General features: G+C 42.1%; 1 protein-coding gene across 1 annotated transcript in view; it reads left to right on the top strand.

Moving 5' to 3' along the window:
- Positions 1-397: 397 nt before the first annotated feature.
- Positions 398-21256, top strand: part of otomp (otolith matrix protein) — a 96876-nt gene continuing 76017 nt past the window's right edge. The window contains exons 1-8 of the mRNA XM_066680240.1: positions 398-479; positions 922-1058; positions 1265-1367; positions 2106-2291; positions 2774-2948; positions 4128-4195; positions 5914-6098; positions 6884-7055. Coding sequence (XP_066536337.1) covers positions 398-479; positions 922-1058; positions 1265-1367; positions 2106-2291; positions 2774-2948; positions 4128-4195; positions 5914-6098; positions 6884-7055 — 1108 coding nt within the window. The remainder of the gene's footprint in view (positions 480-921; positions 1059-1264; positions 1368-2105; positions 2292-2773; positions 2949-4127; positions 4196-5913; positions 6099-6883; positions 7056-21256) is intronic.

The raw sequence follows: 21256 nt of genomic DNA, 5'->3' as shown, positions 1-21256 counted from the left end.
GGCCCTCAGGTTAATCCCTCAGGGCTTTAGTGACCGTCCCACAAAAAGCCATTGTGCCATTCTTAATTATAACCTCCGCTATCTGACCTGCCACGACCAGGGGAGGTGAAGTGTGCAAGAAAGCTGCATGCCATCCTCTATCCCTGTGGATAGAGGAGGAAACACTAGACTCGTAAGTGGAAAATAACCGCCGGACATTAGAACTGGGAAAAAAAGGGGACAGTGCAACTGGTAAGGGCTTAATGGAAAGTTCGCCTCTCATCCAACCCTTGTGCCTCCCCCACTCTAGCTTTCAGATCACTGAGAACCTGGAGAGGTTTGGTTTTTTTTCATCCTTACTTCCCACAGTAGTCCTGTGGCTTTGAGTGCATTTGGGACGCTGACGCTTGAAGGTGACATGGAACGGAGAGCTGGACACACATTGGTTCTGGCTTTCCTCATGTTTGGGAAGCTCTGCATGTCTAGTCAGAGCAACATTAGTGAGTAGTACTTCCATGCTATTCCCAGAATGTCATAACTGTGTAATATGGTTTTATTTGGATTTTTCCTAGAAATGTCTTGTGAAAATGAAGATCTTTACTTAATGACCATTTCGGCTAGATATTAAAGTCATGAAAGTTGATATTTGACTATTGCACTGTACAGCAAGCAGATTTGGTGGTGGATTATCCTTGGCACAACAGTTAGAGTGTTAATTGTTGTGTGGGTGCAATTGTATACATGTATAATACACATTACAGCATCAATGCTAGAGTCACAGTGGCCTCTGACCCAAACAAATGCATCCAATAGCGCTTTTGTTATCAGAAACTGACGACTGATAAAGGGCTAGAGGATGACTAACACTAGAAGGAGTTGATCTACGAATATTACATGTGACTAATTCTCAAATATAAAGGTGGTCCTTCTCTCTTTGGACAGTCACTTGGTGTGCAGTGTCCGATGCGGAGGAGCAGAAATGTCTGGACCTGGCTGGGAATGTCACAGCTCAGAATATTCTCGGCAAACTGCAGTGTGTCCGTGGCCTGAACCCTACAGACTGCATGCAGAGAATTAAGGTGGATGGGAAACACAGAATGACAATCTGTATCACCACTGTACACCTCAGTTAAGATGCATTGGGTTTAGAATAATTTCCTTTATGTTGCTGCATAGGTTGTCAATTTGATACATTGCCCACAAACTGTAAAATAATGCTCACGTGATGTGAACCTTGAATGAAATGTAATAGGAAAATGATCTGAACCTAGCTATATTTTTCCAGAATGGCACAGCAGATGCAGCCTCTATGTATCCAGATGAGATCTACACTGCTGGAATTTGCTATGGATTAGATGTTGCAGTGGGAGAATCCTACAATGGAGTAGGTAAGTGGTTGTGGAAAGAAATGAGGTATCTGTTAAATGTACAGTAGACGTAGCCCATATTTACAGTACAATCTCCAAAGACAATAATAATAGTTACCACACAAAACATTTAGTCATTTTTGAGTCATTGTCAGGGTTTTGGGACAATTTTATAGCTTGTGCTGGTTTAGTGTCGGTGTTCATTTTAAGATTTGAATTTATTTGGAAGTTTGGGTTGATATTACATTTTGGGCCAATTTCAAGGTTTAGTCCTAATGTAATATTTTAGTTCATTTGGATGTTTTTGACAACTTCTAGGTTTGGGGTCAATTTTAGGTTTTGACACAAATCTAGTGTTTGTATACATTTTAAGTTGTGGGCCAAATCCAGTGTTTGTATACATTTTAAGTTGTGGGCCAAATCCAGTGTTTGGATCAATTTCAGCATTAAACTTCAGGCTAAATCCAGTCATTCTGTCAGTCATTTCAGGAATTAGTCCAAAAGACTATGTGCTGGGCAAATAATAATCTTTTAGCCAAATCTAGTGTTTGGGTCCATTTTAAAATTTTGACTAAATCCAGGGTCAATTTCAAGTTTGAGTCTTTTTTAAGGTTTGGGCCCAATGCTGTATTTGGACCAAATTCCCTATTTGAGATTTCAGGTTTTGGGCCAGTGTTTGGGTCAGTTTTAAGTTTTGGGTCTTGTCCAGTGGTTGAGTAGTTTGAGATTTGTTTGCGTGCCCTTTCTTCCGTTGTTTAGATGGCATAAATTACTACGTAGTGGCCTTGGCCCGGAGATCATCCGGTGATCTTTCGTTGTTGGAAATGCATGAGCGCAGTTCATGTCACCCAGGAATCCGGACCACCGTGGGCTGGACGGTGCCCATCGGCTTCCTGGTCAATACATCACAGATCAGTGTGAACGAACAATGCAACTTTCCCCACGGTAAGGGTACTTCCACTCACTGGCTTACCATATTATTAGAAACACATACTTTCCTTGTAGTTTCTCTCCACCCACCTGATAGATACACTGTGTATGAGTACTATTACAGAGAGTAGGACAATATAGTTGCATTGTAATATGTTTGTGCATTCTCTACCGCTACCATTGGTAAGTTATAACCACAGAACCACTGTTAAACAGATATTATTTGCGTGGTGGATAATTTTCAATGCAGCACTGACACTACTTCCATGCCAATTAGCTATGGGCATGGTTCACTACCTAACAATATCCAGCCAAACTGGCCATCAACAAAGGGCAAAATCAACAGTATATCAACAAGCTGTGGCTGCAATGTATGTGGTTCTAATTAACCGAGTTACACTGGCTCAGTGTGCATATGAAAGCTAGAAAGTTGTATAATGTAATTAACTATTTCACTGGCAAATTTGACTATGTTTCTTCTCCCTGGTGGTCCACAGCGGTGGGGGACTTCTTTGGCTATAGCTGCGTCCCAGGAGCAAAAGACCCAGAGCATGACCCCAAAGGCACAAATCCCAGAAACCTGTGTGAGGCTTGTATAGGGGACGAGAATGACCGCCACATTTGTGTGAACAACCCACGAGAGCGCCACTATGGGGAGGCAGGGGCTCTGAGGTACATTGTGTGTGTGTGTGTGTGTGTGTGTCAGAAAGAGAGCCCTGGCCTTTGGGCTTATATGTATCCGGTTTTAAAAACTTATTGAAAGACACAGAAAATAGGATTTTCAATGGTGGAAGATCCTCACGTTTAGATGCTTGATATAAAAACTGGACCTCTGAGATGTGAAATAATATTTTATGAACTGATGACATTGTCCGGAGAGTAACAACTGTATTCAACTAACTAAACTTTGGAAGTATAATCATTTCCTTGTAGAACCTGTGGGAATATTGTACTTAATGGCTGTTTTGACTGGAATTTAGAGATCTCTGACTTCTGCAAACCTTTGATCTTACATTAAATTAGGATTGTTGATTAAAAAAATAAACAAATTGATCACAGTTTGCTAGAGTTAAATTGCAATTAATCACAATATCTTTTCTGAAGACTGAAACTTTTAATAATGGATATTTAAATGTAAAACAATGTATCAACACAGATCAACACAATGGAATTATATTTATATTTGTTGTTTCTGTCTATTGAAAGCCCATGACTGAAATGTGGAGGGATTAAGCAAGTTAGTAGATGAAACAGGAGCTCCCTCCCTCTCTCTCTCTCTCTCTCTCTCTCTCTCTGTGTGTGTGTGTGTGTGTGTGTGTGTGTGTGTGTGTGTGTGAATGTGTGAATGAGAGGGAAAGAGCAAGAGGTAGGAAGTTTGTGAGAGTATGTTATTCTATATTCTGAACTCGGCAGTAGTGAAGCTGTGGTTACAACCATAAATAATGTCATTACTTATTTAATTAAAAAACGAATTAATTAATTAGCATTAACCCCCTCCAGGGTGTGTTCCTGCCTTGGACCTAGTGATTCCTTGTAGGCTCCGGACCCACTGCGTCCCTGAACATTCATGCATGCTACTCAAAATTGTCCATATGTGTGAGTGTGTGAGTGAACGGGTGAGTGTGTGGTCCCCTGTGATGAACTGTTGCCCCATCCAGGGTGTGTTCCTCCCTTGTGCCCACTTATTCCAGATAGGCTCCGGACCAAATGTGAGCCTAACCCTGAACTGGACATTCGTTTATGGACAATGAATGAATGTATGAAGAATTCCCACATGCGTTAAGGTGTCCATTTTGTCTGCGTTAATATATATCTCTCATGTGTTGGTTCTGTTGGCCCTATATTCTACAGATGTGTAGCTGAGAACCTTGGAGACGTGGCCTTTGTGAAACACACCACAGTCTTTGACAACATGAACGGTAGGCTCATGCTTGATCCTTCTCCTTTCAACTAAGGGCTTTAGAGAGAAGCAGCTACATAAGAACCTTGGAGGTTTCATGTTTACATCTTAAGAAATGGAATATCTGAGAGCTACAGTGAGGCTGCATGCTTCTAATCCCTGAGAGTTCAGCCAGAATTCCCTGCCAACCTCTGCATAAACCAAGACATGTCATTTTCTCTTACAGACAGACACTAGGGGGCAGTGTTTCCCAACAGTGTGGCTAACTTATACGAGTTATAGAACAGCAGTCAGTCATGTCTGCCGCAAAATTGTTTTTGTTGCTTGGGAATTGGTAATTGGACCCTCCACATGCTGCTGGAGTTACTGCCATTTTATGATGCATCCTTATTTAAGTCCTAACATGTTCCTCGGTATCAGAGCGTATTAGATTACTACCTAGTATTACTAGTACTAACAAGTTTCCGTGAGAGTATGTGCAGTTTTACAGGACAAAGAAATGTCAGTCTGTGAAGCAGTAATTCAATGAATAAATGAATAAGCAAATAAATATTACATACCTGTTGGTTCCTTGCTGGCATTGGAGCCCTGGGCATATTGACAGTGTCACTGGATGGTCATTTTACAGGGGAAGGGAAAAAAATCATTGTTAATTTTGAATTGGGGTGTAGCCACAGTTGGGCCAAACTGGACCAAGGCCCACCCAGTCAGCTAATTCAGCTAGCCCCTCGCAAACAAGTTCACACTCCTTTCTGGCTGTCCTAACCCTAACCTGCCACCCTCAAATTAAATGTAGTTCACCATACTTGAAGCTACTTGAATCATAGTATGCAAATTTGTAAGCCAGTTTTAACCCACCATTTGCCACGCCCTCGAATGACACTATCCTCATACTGGAGGACAGTTTCCATTACAGTGGCGTAGTCAGAAATAGACCTTTGGATGCGCATGGTCAAAAGTGGGTGGGCTGCCAGGGGGCTTTATAACAGATGTATTGGAGAGAATGACATGTAGTTTCTCCAGGACACGGTGCTAATTTTTTCTATCTAAAAGCATGCTGTAAGTTCCCAGTATTTTAGCACTAAATTGCTGCTAACTCTGGCTGCTGAATGGCTTAATAAATGTGACAACTAAAGATGTTTAGCTGTCTTGAAGTATCTGCCCCTCTCTCCAGCTAAGGGAACCTCAAAATTATGGAATGAAATGTGTCCTGTATTAGTTCAAAATGGCTTTTAGTGTCCAAATACCGGATGACTGGCAATCCTAAACATGTCCCCTCATGCTGTAGTAACCGCATGCTAGGAATTAGCTTAGGCTGACTGGGTGGGCGGACCATGGCTACACTCCTTGCCCATTAGTACTTTTTTGCTGCAAAACACCACTTTGGTCTGCTTACCGTGTGTTTTTTCTCCATCGTTATGCAAATGAAAACAACAACACAGCAGAGCTCTGCCTATGTCTACAACGCCACTCAGTGTTTTCAGCTGTTTCAACCACAGACAGAGTTAGCTAAAGCTAGGGCTGTAGATATTTTTTTCAATTAATGTGAAGAAAATGTGTCTCAGAAAGATCTTTATTAAATCATTTAAAGACAATGACATCACTTTTTGGTAGCAGAGTAGTGGATGATTCTAGAACACCTGAGAAAGCTGTTTAACTTGTTGTAAGGTTGGAAATGGTCCTAGATCAGCTGAAGTACACAGAGGAGTTTAACTGGAACTGTGCTCTAACCTTAAGGTAAAAATCAGGAGTCTTGGGCTCTGGATCTGGAGATGGAGGACCTGAAGCTGCTTTGCCCAGATGGAGGCGAGGCCTCGCTCTTTCAGCACAAACGCTGCCACCTGGCTGTGGTGCCCGCCAACGCTGTGGTGGTGCGCCTGGAGGATAAGTGCCGCGTTTACAAGTTCCTGGAACGCGTGCAGGTCAGCCGAGACACGAGCAGTGCTGGACGCTGCTTGCCAGCTGGCAGAAACACTCAGTGACCCACTGGAATGAGCACAAAACACACACACAGACACACACACAGACACACACACACACACACACACACACACACACACACACTAAATACAACAACCTTGTTTCTAAACTCACTGACCATAGGTGCACTTTATAGGTCTACATTTACAAAGTGTAGTTCATCTGTTGCTCTGCATCCTTTGTTAACCCCTTTTTGTCAGGAGCCACAAAGAGCCGCTATTATTTAGATGATGGTGCATTCTCAGTGCTGCAGTGGTCTGTAAATGTGTGATGTGCTGGCTTTTAAACACTGTGTCCACTCACTGCCCACTCTGTTAGGCACACCCACCTCGTTGGGGCACCTTGTAGATGTAAAGTCAGAGACAATAGCTCATCCTTTCCTGCACAGTCTGTGTTGGTAATCCCCAGCCCTTCTTGAGTGGACACAGGACGCTGCCCACTGGAAGCTGTTGGCTGGATATATTTGGTTGGGGGACAATTCATTCAGCAATTAGTTCAGCAGTGACACTGAGAGGTTTAAAATCTCCACCCATGCTCCTGTGACTTATCCACATGCCACCAACATACCTATCTGTTGTGGTCCTGGGGGAGACCATTGAATAACACAGTGAAAAGATGCTAACAGTGTGTGCAAAGCAACAAACTGATTGCAATCTCCAGTTGTAAAACTACTAAGTGCACAGTTAACCCACTGAATATTATCTCTTGCTTGTTCCATTTTCTCCAGAATGCCTTTGCCAACACCACGCAAGGTTTCTCCCTCTTCAGTTCAGTGGGGTATGGTCAGCCCGATGTGATGTTCACTGACTCCACTCAGAAGTTCCTGAGGGTCCTGGGGACCTTCTCATCCTGGCTTGGGCCCAGTTACACCACCATGCTTCAGGCATTTGAATGTGAAGGTAAAGTTACCAAAACAACAACAACACCATAACAGTCATTTCATTACAGAAGAAGTTCATTCGGATGGGCAGAATCAAGCAAAACCAGTACAAATGGTAACATTCTTGTATCTCTTTACCCCAGTGCCTTAAGATATGACTTGGATCCTTATTCATTCAAAACTGCCACCAGGAAATACTGTTCTTACCAAATATACATCTTACTATAGGAAGTATACAAACAAATCATGTCTTTGAAGCTGGAACAAAGAGTCAAGCGTGAGTCTTGGCTTATTTTATCCAGAACGGCTGTTGTTAGTATCAAGTAAGTCAATCTCAAATATCTCAGTTCCATATGAACAACCCAGATAGCAGACACATTTGGGCCTAAACTGTGTCACTTTTGGTAATGGCTCAGAAACGGCACTGGCAAGTGTTGTGTGGGAAGAACGTGGGCTGAATGTCATGAGCTGGGCTTGACTTCAATTGTCCAACTGTGAATTTGGCCCTGATTTTATCGACATCACACAACAGAAATTGGCTGGGTTGAGGCAACCAAACTCAACCTGAGTCATTGCCATCATTCAAGGCCAAGTGTGCAAGCATAATGATGCTTTTCCACTGTATGGTAGCTACTCTACTCCACTTGCTTTTTGGGACATAGTACCTGGTAGGTTCTCCACTCTAATGACTCCCCTGAAATGTAGATTGTGACTTTGTAAATCGCAGTCTCTAATAAGAACAGCTGTCTTTGTAAACCACAACAACAGCAGCTGTAATGTTGAGCTGTGTTTATTCATCATGTGTTGGTGGGTGTGTTGTTATGGTTTGGGACTGAACACATTTTCGTCATCCGTTCAGACAGATCCGTAGAGTTTGTTCCTTCCTTGTTGCAGTGTCCAGCTCTCACTGGTTTCTTTTGTCTGCCACCGATCCAAGGATCGTTTGAACCACTTCAAAAGACCACTGCGTAATTTTACGAACTGCCGTTTTAGGTTGGATAAAAACAAATATGAACTCTGCTGTAGTTTGAAAGTTTTACAAATGCTTAGCTTGTGCTGGATATCTGCATCTCATTACGAATGACAAGCCTTTGTGGCCAATCAGCATCCTGCAAGGTTTAACACCTACTTGATTCAAGTAGAACTGAGTTGAGTCAAGTGGGTCCCATGCAGTGGAAAAGTGGCAAAACATTATTACTGAACCAGGGTGGGGAAATTAACATGGCTGAATATGAAAGTAGAGCAACACTATCAAATATCAGGTAATTCAGAATCAAGGTGGAGATACCCATACTTATGCCACCATATTTCAAATGTCCATCTATGTGTGTCAAAAAACACAACTATAACTTTACTTGCTTGGACAGCAATTACCAACACTCCTGGAGATCTACCTCCTTGCAGAGTTCACCAAAAATCAAACTCTTATACACCTCATTGAAGGTTTAACAAATTTTTATGAAGTCAACAGTTAGATGGATGTTGTTAGTGGTGCTAAGGTCTGTAAGAAGCCAGATCTCCAGAAGGTGAGTGAATGACCACTGCTCAAAGAAGTCATCAGCAACACAGAAAGTCATGCAAGAAGTCTTCAGATCAATTCTCTTGTTTAAAGTTGTTGTAATACTTTAAATATCTCAAATGTCCCATTGCTATGCATTCATCCTATTGTATTCCTGGCAGCAAATTCTCAAGCAGAAACCCAGCTTTTGAAGCTCTACCTTTGAGAAATGCTTTGTGATGTATTATGTACTTTGCAAGGTCTTTACTCAAGTGTGCCTTTTATTTGCCCATACATTATGCTAACCTACTGTAAGATGCTTCATTAAATAGCACACTGCACTGACCTTCTCCTTTCATTCCCAGGTTTGTGCTGATGTGATTGAAAGCCCCCACAACTCCAGACTCCAGCCTCCCATAACTCCCGTAATTCCTCCCACTCTCTTTCCCACTCTCACGGCCACATCCACCCTATTAACAAAGTGCTTAAAGACTGACGCTGGCTGTACCTAGGCCAAAGGACTGCTAGGTCCCATGCTTCATAGTCTCCCTCCCTCCCCTCCCCTCTTCTCCCTTCTGCTAGCGGCTAAATGCAGCACATTAGCTATACTGTTGCAGATCTAGGCCACTTGATCTGCGATCTCACGATGGAAGAAGGTTAACGCCAACATGCCATGATTTCCAGGTAGGGGGAGCCACTTCACACCATGAAGGGGTTCATTCTTTTGAGCCACTACTGAGTTACATATGCTTCAAATCCAGTGCAACTCAATATCTTCAGCTAATGCTAATGGCAGGTTGCTAAACCAGTGGTTTTTGATCTTGGTCCTAGGGGCCCACTGCCTGCAACACATGGAGTCTTAGCTGGAAATTGGAGCTGGATTAGTTTAACCTGACGAAGTACTGTTCTCTGAACAAATCTTTGGTCTTAATCCAGTATGAATTTGGAATGCGTGTTTTCATATTAATACAGTACAGTGAATGGCTTTCTGTAATTGGCTGACCCTAGAGCTCCATCGATTACATTACTATTCCCATAAAACCAAAGCTACCAATATACCAAAAACAAAAAAACATTGAAATTCTACCATCACAGACAGTAGTCCATTTGTTGATCTGCAGACTTTGTTTGCCCCCTTTTACCCTTTTCTTCAATGCTCAGGAATCACCATAGAGCAGGCATCATTTAGGTGTTGGATTATTCTCAGTGCTGCACTGACCTCCAGTGTGTTGCACTGGAATGAGTGGATCAGACATGACAGGGCTGCTAGAATTTTTAAACCTCTCAGCATCCCTGCTGGACTGAGAATAGTCCACCAACCAAAAATATCCAGCAAAAGAGTTCAGTTTCAACTGATGAAGGACTAGAGGATGGCTTACACACATTGTGCAGCATAGATGAGCTACTGTCTCTAACTTTACATCTACAAGGTTGGCCAATGAGGCAGATATATCCAATAGGGCAGACCAGCAAAAGTGTACTCTAATACACTTGGGTAAAACCTGTCCAGCTCCAGTAGAGATTAACACAATTATGTTAGAAATGTATGGTGGCACAGTGTCACTGTTCTGGGTTGTCAGGGTCCTGAGTTTGAAACTCACCTTGGGTCATTGCCTGTGAAGATTTTGCTGTGTTCTCCCTGTGTCTGTTTGGTTTTCCTCCAGCTGGCAGCCTTCCACATTCCAAAATCATATCCTTGTTCAACCCCATCTGTTGAGTCATCTGATTTCAGAACTATTCATTTTAGTTTTCATTCCTTTAATCCATAGTCATCACAAATTCACTCAGTCACTCCCACACCCACATCTGTGGAAAACTCCACACACTCACTCACACACATTCATTACCTACCTACAGTACATGTGTGTTTGGACTGTGGGAGAACACTGGAGCTCCTGGAGGAAACCTATGCGGACAGAGAGAGAACACATCACACTCCATGCAGACAATGACTTGAGGATTTGAGGACCCCAAGGCCCTGGAGCTGTGGGGCAGTGACCTTTACCTGTTCCAAATAGTGGTTTCAAATGCAGTGGGTATGAACCATAAACTGTACAAGGCGTGTGGTCTTCAGGCTAGACACTTTTTTTTAATTGAACAACTCAGCAAAGTCTCTGGAAAACGTTCTCCACACCAGCCCAACATTTTTCTTGCTTCTATGTGGATGGAACTCAACACGGTGCTCGTACAGTGCTGTTTTCCTGGCTCATCTCCAGGGCAACACTATACCGACTTGAACAATAATAGTCATGTAAATAGCCTAATAGTCTTATGTTGCTGTTTGTAGAACTATCTGCTATTATCAATAAAAGACCCCAACATCCACTCTTGTGTACTGTGTTGAGTTTCAGTTAAAGGACAGCAGCAGCAGGGAGACCGGGTTAATGAAAAAAATGATGGCAGCTCGAATTCCCGGGATGCTGGAGCATATGTGCTCCCCTGAACAGTCGCTAATGTATTATAAATGATAATGGCATCTAATATGGGCTCCTAATGGATTGGTTTCAGCGTGCTGACACAGCTAATGAACATTAGTGATTTTGATTATGGGTTAATTAAGCATTTACGGGCGCATGTACGTACGACCTTGAGAAAGCTGCCGCACACACATACACATGTAGTTACAGAGACACATATCTTATTACCGTCTGACCATGTGTTTTCATGCGTACTCTATTTTTCACAATTTGGGAGCTTAGGAACGTTAATTACGCACTCATTCCTTGCAACACCACAATTTAACCCTTTCATCCGCAGATGTGTATAAGATTCCTGCTTAACCCCTGCTGGAAAACATCACTGGAATTTCTCTGGACTCATCATCAGTCATGGTCATTAGGACCATTTTATAGTAATAAATAGCTTGCCCCTCTCTGCTGAGGTAGGGTCTCTTTTCTGTAGCAGCCACCCCATGAGCCTAAGGCCATCATTCCCAGGGCCAAGAGTTGGTCAGAGAGGTATAAAGTGACTGGGAATTCTCTAGAGCAGTGGTTTCCTAAGGTTTTCTGTATTGCCCCCCTTTTGTAGATGAGGATATTTTGAAATCCCCCTAAAATCCAAACTCCAATGGAATGTATTTTAATTTATTTTTCTAATTAATACAAAACTGGACAAAAGAAAATAAACAGAGAAATAGACTTTACAGTGTAATTATTAAGAGTGATATGCATTATGTATCTCATTAATTTGCCTTCTTGTGCCTTCCCTGCAATGACCCCCACTTTTGGAACCACTGCTATAGAGTGGTGGCGCTCCATACAGGTCCTTAGGGATAAGTTAAAGTGGTGTTTCTGATGAGGTACTAATTTTTCAGCATCAGGACCTGACTTGTTGGCTAATGCTCTTGTGGCTGGAGCATCAAGCCTTTCTTGAAGAGTAGAAGCCATTACACTTTTGCAAAATGGTGGCACATTTTTTGTGAATTCCCTGGATTTCAGAACTGTTGGATGAACTAGTGCCTCTGAGGCTGTGACTCACTGGCATCACTACTATCATGCTGTATTGAGCAACACTGTGTGGGTGTCGTAATTAAAGCACAGCTTGATATTTACGCATGTCTTAGATTGATTATTTTTTTAATTTTATGATATATTGATGAATATTTAAAATAAAGGGCCCCCCTCGAATGTCTAGCTTAGGCCTGCTTGGACTAGTCAGAGACTGGGAAAGCTAAAGAGGAAAAGAGGCTTTTCTAGATATTTCCACGGGAGACGTTTGGTAGCAGATGGCCTTTCTGGTGCTACACTGCAGAATCTGTGTGTGTGTGTGGCTGAGAGGTACCAGGCTTCATTAAGCTGAGCTTTATATAACACACTCCCCGGTGACAACGCTTGAAGTGTCAGCCTTCAGAACGGCTGTGGCTGAAGCCTGGTGCATGCTAATAGCTACACGACATGGGGGGAGAAGTCACATGGCCATGTTTTAATGGGGCAGTCTGGCCTAAAAGTCACACTTTAATGTGTTACTCTGTAGTTGCCGTTCTTGGTTCTTTCATTTTCTGTGACACAACAAGATAATTTTTGGGAATCCCTGTGGTGTTAAACATTCGAGACTAGATTTCTAACTCTTGTAACAGAACAAATGAAGACAAACTGAGCAGTGGTGTTGTTATTGGGGGAATTTCCACAAGACAGGTCCTTGGGATATAAATGTCTGTGACATTCATTCATTCATTCATTCATCTTTTAATTCAATTATTCATTGTCTGTAACTGCTTCATCCTGGTCATTGCCGTGTTGGGTTCAGACAAGGCAAGGATCATACCTGGGATGGGGCTCCAGTCCATTAGAGGGAATCACACACTCACTCAGTGACTCTCACATTCACATATCTGGACACTATTGAACAGCCAGTCTATGTATGAGCATGTGTGTTTGGATGGTGGCGGGGTGGGTGGGGGGAGCTGGAGCATCTGGAAGACACCCACACAGAAACAAGGAGAACACACCAGTGATTTGAAGCAGGTGTTTAAGCCAAAAACCCTACAGCAGCATTCTACCTTGTCTAAACAGCCCTGTTTAGAAAGGCTGGTTTCAGTATCTGGTCCTTTAAAAGATAATGAGCCACTCGCTGTTCGCCCCCTTCCCTGAGTGCACAGCAGTGAGGAGCATGGAGCAGAAACTCTGGTTCTTGTTCTTCTCCAGTTTTACAGTGCTCTCATTTCTCCATGCTTGTTGTGTCTGTTTTGCTCTATTTAACCTCACGTCTCTGTTCTCACTTATAGGTAGGTCCAGTTTTGTGATTGGAGAGACTCAGAAGAGGGGGCGGGGCAATTCTAAGGTGTCTGGACTTGATGTCAGAATTGGAGCAAAATGAAAAAGACTCATTATATGTAATGTTCCCTGACTTAGGTGGCCCATAGAAAACTAACTGAGTGGTCTTGTTTCACAGTGTGTGTGTTGATGGGCTCAAGATCCACACAATACCGTGCATGTACACTGAGCAAATTATTTTTTCATTATATGTCCCCTTTTAATGTTGCACATTTAAAAGTGTAAATACCTGCAGCTTGGCAGTACTAATCTAACCCTCACTCCCATATGCACACACACACACACACACACACACACACCGTGCTTCATCTTGCTCTGGCTGGCTGCCTCTCGGGTAAAGGATTGGGAAGCAAGCAGAACCATCCATTACTCAGGATAATCTTTCCCCTCCTGATCCTGCGCAGGTCCACAGGCCATGATCTGAGCCCCTCTCAGCTGCTGTGATCACGTTTCAGGCTTATCGAGGTGTGCCAGGGTGGGCCTTGGTGGGTTGGGGCACCTTGGCGAGCTCAGGTCACACTGGGTCAATCTGGCACAAAGCAGGTATACAGAGAGACTGTGGGCAGTGGAGCGTTGGCCATACAAAGCCCTGTCCAGTCCCTCTGGAAATGTCCACAGCTCAGACTGACCCTACCTCTGGGAGCTTTGTTCCATTCAGGATGGGGAAAAAAGTGAAAAGACTTCACAACCCACAAACAAAGCAGAGGGCTTATTGCAGCCAAGCAGTATGAGTGATGTAACATGGTCTCAGACTCATAATCTTAGAATTGCGAATTAAATGACAAACAGGTTCATGTTGTTAGATTGACCTAAAGATAAATTACAGGGTATAAATCCATACATGAAGTATATAAAGTGTATATAAAGAAAAATCTTATGCAACATAAAAGAATGTATTAATTACATTTTTGCAATGTAATTACTTTACAGCTGATGCAACAAGATCTCCAAAAGTGGTATATATTTTACTAAAAAGGCACTCCAGATATACCTAAACTTATAATTCTTAGTTATTTAATATTCATGATGTAAGCTCTTATCCACTGGTGGCACTATTTCAATTAATCCCCTCAAACCCATTTTTTTTACATGAAGAAAATTTTTACAGTTAAGGTTACTCAAACAAGCATAAAACTCTGTCAGTGAGTATCTCTGTGAGTCTACACTGGTTTTTGGGTTATATTTTGGGTTTGTATTTGCTTTAGGGTTAATGTTACATTTAGAGTAATGATTTGAGGAAATTGTAAAGCTGTGGTTACACTGGGTTTTTGTGTTTTTCATCAGGCATATTTTGAAATGGGAATGGCTGCAAGTATCAGCAGTGTAAACAGTCCTCCATTTTGGTTCAGCAGTTTCACTCAAGAGTTTCTCAAGAGTGCTGGTATTGTAACTACTAAAATCTCGAGATGAAAAAAATAATAATTTTCATCTAATCACACCTCTCAAGTGATGGTGTACCAAGGGACTCCATTTGCATGTCAAGGTTTACTAAAGTTGAAACTGATGTGAAAGTTTGAATGCAAAATGGATTCACATGTCATTTCTGTGAAATTTGTCTGTCACAAGGAATCTCATTGAAATGCATGATATTTCACATGCAAAAATTGCAGACAAAAACCAAGTGTGACCATGGCTTAAGGCTGATTATTCACACTGGCTTGCCAGATAATCACTTAATAATAATCAAACATCCACAAATATGCTTAGTACACATTTTATGAGTGCCAATCATACTTTGTACTCATTGTAGGAATCCTGGGAATGACCTTTTAGTTAAATTAAATCGTATGATTTTTGGCAAAGCATTTGACATTCATGGATCATGGTAAACAGAATCCATTACAAATCATTTGGTGCATGTCTCAGATTCTGATTGCAGACCTGCTCCAACAAGTGCTGACTGCAGACTATGGGAATGTGGAATGTGCATTAAGGGCTTGGGGTTTTTCACCTGACAAATCCACAGGATGGTTTGGTGAACATACAGCTTGGGTTAGATTAAATTTTATAAGTGGTCAGAAACTTGTAAATAACTCATGAAAGAATAAAGTTACGCTAAAACCAATTCAAAATGGCCGACTTCAAAATGGCCACCATGGTCACCACTCATCTTTTCCACCCAGTTTCCCCCCTCCCATATACTAATGTGCCATAAACAGGAAGTTAATATTACCAACCATTCCCATTTTATTAAGGTGTATCCATATAAATGGCCCACCCTGTAAATTAGACTCATCCTGTTTTGCACAAGCATTCACAGATGTCAAAACAGTTAGCTTCTGGTCACTGATTAACTGCCAGTAACATGACAAGGATCTCAAATATGAAACCCTATTTGGATGCACTATTACTGCAGTTGGGTGTTGGTGGTATAGTGGTATACTTCTGCTCTAAATTGATGTTGATATACTGACAGGCCTTTGATTGGACTATTTTGGCCTGAGAAGATTGTCGTGATTTCCAGTGCATCTCTGGATTGACACAGAGAGAGAGAGAGAGAGAGAGAGAAGGAGAGACGACAGGGCGTAATGATAGCATCTCTGACTGTTGTGTGACAGACGCTGCTGTAGTCAGTGTCTGATGGACACCTCAGGCAGGATATTCCTGCAGTAGATTGAAGCTCAGAAATATAAACGTCCGTGTATTGTCATGGACACCTGGTTGATAGCTGACATTAGCTTTGAAGTCTCAAATTATTACAAGACCATCAATATACCCCATCTCCTGATCCCTGATGGAGGTTCATTCAAATGCAGATTGAAGTTGGACTGTGTTTCTGTCTGTGTTCTACAAAGACATGAAAGTGTGACACTTCCAGTTCAGCTTTAGTAAAGATAAATGAGCTGATCTACCTACACAAATCAGCCATGGCATTAAAATGACCTCCTTGTTTCTACACTCATTGTCCATTTTATACAACTTGATCCATGTTCGCCAGACTGAGGCCCAATCAGAAAGCAGAAAATGGCCTTTAGTGTGTGTTGTACTGGTATGAGTGGATCAGACACAGCAGTTGCTGCTGGAGTTTTAAACACCTCACCAACCAAAAATATCCAGCCAAAAGCATCCTGTGGCCAGTGTTCTGTGACAACTGATGAACAGGATGACCCACACAAACTTTGAAACAGTAGAATCTATGAGTTGTATTCTTTTGGACTTAGAATCTTACCTTTGCATATTTACCAGTTTAACTAATTTATGAAATTACAGGCAAACTGAGATGCAGTCTTCATATTTTTTTTACTATAGGTCCAATGTGTTTTGCTTGTCCTTAATACTTAAGCATAGTGATTAAACTGCAGGAAGACAGCAGAGGGATTTCTACTTTGATGGGGATTAAAAATAGGATGGAGATTTTAAATATGGGGTACGCCCCCATCTTCCCCCAAAATCTCAGCAAATTTGAACAGATAAATGAATCTTTACTGTGTTCCTCACCTTCCGGAGCAGTAGATATTCCATGGTAATGTTCCCTGAGGAGTAGGAGACCTCCTCTAAATTTTTTTAAGCAGATATTCCCACACTGGTGGCAATAAATGGAATTTAAGTCAATGGGAACCATTTATCATGGTGAGGATGGTTCTGACGGGTTTCCGTCAGCTTTCACTCAGTCTTAGTTATGTTAGCATTTACTAGTGAAGTAAAATGAAATGGTAGGTTCTGGAGAGCCCAATCACGAAGAGATTGGTCAGTAACCGATTACCATCAAATCTTCACTGCAATGTTCCAACATCTACTGTGAAGCTTTCCAAGAACAATCTCTTGTTTATACTCTTGATGTTTACCTATAGCAAAGTTCAACATGCTTGGAGGAGAATGTAAAGGCCAAGGAGGACCAACTAGGTATCACCATGGAAAGCTGAAACTTCTTGCTAACCTCAAGTGGACAACAACACTTGGTATTTGCATAGTTTCCCACAGTAAACTTGATGACAGTCCTGCAGATGGCAAAGCCAATCCCAAACCCTGGAGTGCAGTCCAATCTAAATACACGGCAAATGATTGGGAGGATTAACAACATTTGTCCAATAAATTCGAAATGATCCACATCAAGCCTTTGACTCAAACCACTCCCAAGTGCTTCAGGAAAGACAGACGATCAGCGTCAACCAAACTGGGCCACACTGCAACTACAGATAAAGACATACACAGCGAGGTGAGCTGTTGTTGGAGAGTCGTAACAAGGAGACAGTGACAGAGGATGGGAGAATGCTGGAGTGACAAGCTATCCATCTGGGGTCTGGGCTGCCATTATTCAGAGTTTCAGTTTTAGAACTGTAGCCTTATGCCTAGAGAAACATGCTGAACTGTGCACATGTACCAAACCTGAAACTCCTTTAACAGAGCAACCACCCAAATCTGAGCTATACCCCGTGGCTTGCGTACAGGATTGAATCCCAGTTGTGCCTTTTTCTTCCCATGGTCAGGGGTCCGTGAGATCCCAGTTGGCCATGTTCTCATTGGGTGGGAAGGACATGAGGGGATTCTATTATTTCAATAATGGCCTTGGGCCACCTCTGAAAATTTGAGAAATTCTGTTGGGTTTGAACTTCTACTTCTTGCTCTGGAATTTTCCATATTCAACTGATACATGGTCAACACACTTTCTATTGGGTAGCTAGGGAATTTTTCAGCAGGTGTGGACAAGCCTACAAGCCTCTGGACTTTATCGCAATGCTTTGCCTGAGCCACAAACATTATCTCTCATTTGTATTTTGCTACATAGTGAGGCATTTTTCAGTTCATTATGTAGCACTAAAAACAAGTGAATTGGGACACCGTCTGTTACTTAGTTGCAAAGCAACTTGCAGTGCATTCTGGTCCACTTTCAGCTCATGTTACAAGGGCATTGTGGGACTTTACAATATGGAAACTCCGAAAAAATGATCACACATCCAATAGTGCCCTAAAACATAAACAGGGAGCCATTTTAGACACAGCCATAGGTAGTGGAGGAGTTGACTCCCAAGAATAATTTCTTCCAGCGTTGTTGCAGAATTTTCCTATTTATACACTTGCAAAGTTCTGTTTTCAAATCTCTCACACTACCTTTTAGTATTTATTCTTTGAAACATGCAAAACATTTAATCAAATTTTTATTGTGAAAAATAGGTCATCAATGACCATTTTTCATAGTAGTTTTTGTTAACAAAATTAACTTAGCCCTGCAACCAGTATGTGTGGCCCCTATTGCTGACAGCCTTTGAGAGAATGTAAGTTCTGTGTGTGTGTGTGTGTGTGTGTTCCCAGGGTCAGGTGCAGTCACGTGTACAGACTCTTTGTGCAGTAACTGATACCCTTCACCTCCAACAAGAGCCCTTTGATAAGCAGCCGGATGAAGCGAATCCCGCGCCAGTCATTTTCCCAGCGCGTATATCCCTTATCAAGCCCTGTACTTCAGGTGGATGGATGTATGAGAGAGGCCTATCACACTTTTCCTTATGTAACATGCCGTACACGATAGTCCTGAGCCTGTTATCGGAGGGTTAGACTCTGCTGAGTGTTCTACGTGGAACCAGAGGTAACTGAAAGCTCAGTAAGCCAGCAGGGGAAGGCTTTTCTCCCACAGAGGTGGGAAATAGGTCTCAAAGGTGTGATGAGAAAAGTGGTTCAGGGTGTGTGGTACCAATGAGGATCACCACCGCAACCAATAAGCCTCCCTTCAGTAACCCCCTCTACACAGAGATGGCTTTGTGGCACTGTAACCTGTACAGTCATGAGGGACTTACCAGCAAACCTACAAACTCCTGTGTTTGCTTCTGTAAGAATATTAACGGAAGCAAAGTTCTCAAGATGGACATTAATGGGCTCCACTCACCATACAGGAGCACTTTGCAGATCTACGATTACAGACTGTTGCTCTGCATACTTTGTTAGTGATTTACTTCACCCTGTTCTTCAATGGTCAAGACCCCCACAGAGAAAGTATGATTTGGGTGGTGGATCATTTTCAGTGATGCAGTGACATTGATGCAGTGGTGGTGTTAAGTGTGTTTTGCACTGGTATGACTGGATCAGACACAGCAGGGCTGCTGGCGGTGCTCTATTAAACACACCTACCTTTATTTCTGCACCTTATATAAGGTCAGAGTATGCTCTTCACAGCATGCTGTCAGTGAGAAATGTTTGGTTGGTGGACTATTCTCCACCCTGTGGTGGAGAAACCTCGAGCAGCAATGCTGTTTCTGATCCATTGTACCAGCATTTTGGCAGATCAATGTATAGGTCCCTGAATTGTGGCCCAGTCAAACTATGCCACTGCAGTCAAACTTGACTAGTCTAACCTAAAAGGGGGAAAAAATGAAGAAATCTGTGTCTAGGACACTTTTGGTATGGTTGACTCTGTGTTGAGCTGCTAGTGAGCAATGAGGGATGAATTGGGTTGAATTGCTGCTGTGGAAACTATTCACACCACTCTGCAAAAATGGCTTAGTGGATGAGCTTAGTTCAATGCCATTTCTGTTTTAATTCTCCTGGACATGGCATGATAATCTCTCCAGTGAAAACAACCAAGTCAACAGTATCCACTGGAGTGTATGAAAGAATGAAGGATAACATCTCTGTGATAAGAATCAGGATAGCAGAGTGGACACTGTACATTCTGAATGGACCACCGAGGGAGGAATAAATAGAAGAACGCTATTCTAACTCCATGATTCAGATTGCCTTTGACCAAAAGTGACAAAGCCTGTCATGAATCGTGCTGCGGCGTAAAACATAAGCCGAGGTACACAACTTCTTTCAGACCTATTACCCGCGCCCAGAGATGCCAATTGGCAGATGACAGCTTCTCGCAGTGTTGCCATCCATCAAACCTTCACGCTGCATTCAAGCTGTTTTGGAGGGGTGAACGCAGGGATAAATGGCCCCCTGTTGCAGCTCAGAAAGGTCCAGAAACACAGCTTCTACTTGAATTCATTTGTACCTGTTCAATATCAGTTATCCACAATTATCTAACAGTGAGCTCATGTAATGTCTTTAAGTTCCTGGTGATGTAATATTACCTGGATTGACAGAACCAATCAGCTGTGCTTCTTGAGGGCACTTAACCCCCAGTAAATCACCATCACATTGAGCAGAGGTGAGGTTTATCCCTCTTACAGCTCCCATTTCATGCCCAGAAAGCGATCACAAATGGATGACTCCTCTCAGTGGCCACTTTGTATAAACCCATCCTGTGTTTTCTGTTTCCTATCACTTTATAAAAGATGTATAAGGCTTTCTTTATTGTAGGATGCACTGTGATTTTTGAGCATGCAAGCTTCTTCAGGGTTCCCCTTACTAAAAACAATACTTAATAATTAAATTGAATTTTAATTCCAAGTATTTTATATAGTAAATATAGTAAAATCTGGATTGGCAAATGTTGCAGAGCATTCTCAGACTAAGATATTTAGGGTAAAGTCAGAGTAATGTCCGGGGCAAATATTGCGGGTGTGAGAGGGGCACCAGTATTCCTACACTGTTAATGGTGAATATCTGGCAACCCTTAACTCAACCCTAACTGTAAACCTAATACTAACCCTAACTCTAAAACTAACCCGAAGAATACTGAAACTAACTAAAGTCCTGAAAGTGAGAAAAACAGTGTTTTGTATATTAATCTTTAAGAGAAAACTCTGCTGTCTCATAGACCTTCTTTGGGTAAATAACAGAGCGTTTGAGTGTATGTAGTGAATCAGCGCCACCAGTGGATGGGAGCAGATTAGTGAACATACAATGACTACAAGTTATGATGAAGCAAAGTGTTCTCAATTTACAAATTACATCATTTTCATAGTTATGGTCTTTCAGTAGTTTATTTACTTTTTAGATGTAAAATCATGCTGTTCAAACCTTGGAAGCATATTGTCAATAAAATCAGCCAAATATTTATCCATTTCTGTTTTGGATAACACTGAGTTCAGTTCCACCTATGTATTATTTACTCTCAGCTGTTCCACCTCAAAC

The sequence above is a fragment of the Hoplias malabaricus genome, chromosome 9 (assembly GCF_029633855.1).
Source record: "Hoplias malabaricus isolate fHopMal1 chromosome 9, fHopMal1.hap1, whole genome shotgun sequence".
NCBI classification, from domain to species: domain Eukaryota; kingdom Metazoa; phylum Chordata; class Actinopteri; order Characiformes; family Erythrinidae; genus Hoplias; species Hoplias malabaricus.
This window is presented reverse-complemented; position numbering and strand designations above follow the sequence as displayed.